The sequence below is a fragment of the Simochromis diagramma genome, unplaced genomic scaffold (assembly GCF_900408965.1).
Source record: "Simochromis diagramma unplaced genomic scaffold, fSimDia1.1 OVJJ01000585.1, whole genome shotgun sequence".
NCBI lineage: Eukaryota > Metazoa > Chordata > Actinopteri > Cichliformes > Cichlidae > Simochromis > Simochromis diagramma.
Window position 1 is genome coordinate 257,608 of NW_024387398.1, and position 2,564 is coordinate 260,171.

The window sequence follows — 2,564 nt, forward strand, 5'->3', positions numbered from 1 at the left end:
TTTATTTTTTCCATTTTGTACTTTTTTTTGAAGAAAATAGCATTTTTATGACTGGCAACAATTGTTGCCAGTAGTCACACAGCTTGTCACTAGGTCAAATGTCACCTAATAATAATAATAGAGAAGTAATAATAATAATATAATAAGAACAAAATAATAATATAGTCATAATAAATAATAACAAAAAGGTGGAGCCTCAGGTTCCCCCTGTATAAAATTCAAAACATCAAACAATTTGAACTGATTTCTTTATTCTCAATTTTTTTATACTCAAAAACTCAACAAACATTTTTTTCTTAGAACCTCTAAAAACATATATACATATATAACATATTTCTTCCCATACATTCCATCATCTTTCATGCATGTTCTACTCAGTGTGGTACTTCTTGAAGCACTCCACATGTAGTGGCACATCACACTTTCCACATGCAAATGATGTGCGTCCGCCGCAGTTCTTGCATCGCTTGTACCTGCTACCAGTGTTGCAGGGCCAGTGGTTCAAATTATCAAACCTGGTGGCATCAGTTATCGCCACCGCCATTGAAGATCTTCTGCCCTGCCTACTTGGCTTTGTTCCATGGCGCAGGAGGAGGGTCTGGGCTACCAGCCTCTGGAAGGAGAGGAGATCCTTCTCCCCGCTTTTCCAGGACCTAAATGAATGACAAAACAAGCATGATAGATGCATGAATGTGCATCGTTTCATCCTTTCTACAACGTCATGCCCCATATGTAGAATGTTCTGTAAAAGCAATATCACACTTGAGTTTGTGATGTTGGTCTGGATATCATCACTGTTACTCTTGTCGACCGAAGAGCACTAGCGATGACCTCGAGTCAAACATCACCAACTCGATTGTGATATCACTAAATAACATACAGCCTTGTGTACCTGTAATAGCACCAGCTGTTCACCATGGCACTGTTCAGGGCCCAGCTGAAGCATGGCCACCACCACTTCTTGGACCGGATGTTGACTCTGTAGCGGCTGACAAACTGGTCATGCAGGTCCACTCCTCCCATGTGTGTGTTGTAGTCCTGGATACACTTGGGCTGTCTGACCTTGTCCATAGTCCGCTTCTGTTTATTCCATCTCTTCGCCTCAGTTTCGGTGAACTCCCTCTCCATGTTCGACACCACGGTGACCACGCTGTTGTCATTCCACCTTACAATCAGCTTCTCTGCCTCAACCAGATACTCAGCATCTCCTCTGGGTGTCTTCTTGAAGGTCTGGGGTGCTGTGAAGGGAACGTTATGGAGCTGAGTTTGTCGCATCGTGCCACAGCTGCCATAGCCTCTCAGGGTCATCTCATCCACCAGGGACAGGGTTGTGAAGAGGTTGTCGTGGTAAAACTTGACTCCAGGTGGCACTTCAGCTTTCTCTGCCAGGCCAAGAACCACACTTGGACCCTGACCAAGTCCAGTTTCCACCAGATGTGTGTGGCTTCCTACATATGGCTCCATCTGATGGACAAACCCGGAGGAGGATGCTAAGCTCCATATTTTATACCCAAAACGAATAGGCTTCCCTCTAATAAACTGTTTGCACCCATGCCTTCCAAAATACTCAATCAAATAAGTAAATTAGGAGCAATCCTGCAGACAGTGTTTTCCTTTAGTTAGCGACATGCTATGTGCCCACTGGCAACTTTTGTTGCCACTCACAGAAATAAGCCCATGAACAAAAAAATATTTATCCTAGGTACAATTTTTTTGGGGAGGGTTACTCTAGAGACTTGAATGATTAAATAATTATAAATATGTTTGGGGGGAAAGTCATAAGAAATTTATGAAAATTACCTCTTTCCAGGATGATTTGCATCCGCCATGTCTTCAGCCAGAAAGAGCGGGAAGCAGATGATGTCATGCGATAGGAAGCACTTGGAAACGATTTTTTAAAAATCAAAACCTTTGTCTAAGTTGTCTACTAGCATATAAGTGGAAAAAGTTGCATTAGTACCTTTGAGATTTTTTATTGTGAGTCGAAAATGACAGTGATAAACTTTGGCAACAATTGTTGCCAGTGGGGCAAAACGGGTTAAGCCTCCTCACCTGTTGTTTTTGCTCGTTTGTAGGAGGAAGAGATACAGAGCTGGAGGTTGGAGAGAAGGAGCCCGCGGGATTAAGCTATTGGAGGAGAACACACACTCGGATAATCACTTTGGAAACTCACCTGCGCACCACTGGGAGTTTGGAGAAGATCACTGTTGGACTTTGCACTTCACTTTGTGTTTTGAAACTGTTTTTGGGCACTGTAAATAAACGCACCGTGTACTTTGCATCCAGAGCTCCGCGACTGAGTCCGTATTTTCCCATTACCCATGACAGAACAATCCAGCCAGCAATGGACTCAGCGGACTCAACTCCCGTCCAGCGAGAGCTCGCGCTTCAAGTTGAACGGTTGGAGCGGCATGAAAAGATGCTGCAGCATGTGGCCAAGGAGCAGTCCGCGCTACTACAGGTGGTATCTGAACTGAAAGGTATGTTGCTTGCTACACCTAGAGCACTCATTCAACCACCAGAGCCCCCTACACAACCACAACCACCAGTGGAGCTTTTAAATG

The 2,564-nt window shown here is 44.0% G+C and overlaps 1 protein-coding gene across 1 annotated transcript; it reads right to left on the minus strand.

The window, feature by feature from the left end:
• Positions 1–229: 229 nt before the first annotated feature.
• LOC120720688 (piggyBac transposable element-derived protein 3-like) lies at positions 230–2,038 on the minus strand. Its single transcript, XM_040010464.1, has 3 exons — positions 1,801–2,038; positions 893–1,464; positions 230–653 (listed from the first exon to the last, which is right to left on the minus strand). The coding sequence occupies exons 2-3, from the start codon at positions 1,462–1,464 to the stop codon at positions 371–373; spliced, it is 855 nt and encodes a 284-aa protein (XP_039866398.1). The 5' UTR covers positions 1,801–2,038; the 3' UTR covers positions 230–370.
• Between the last annotated feature and the right edge of the window lie 526 nt (positions 2,039–2,564).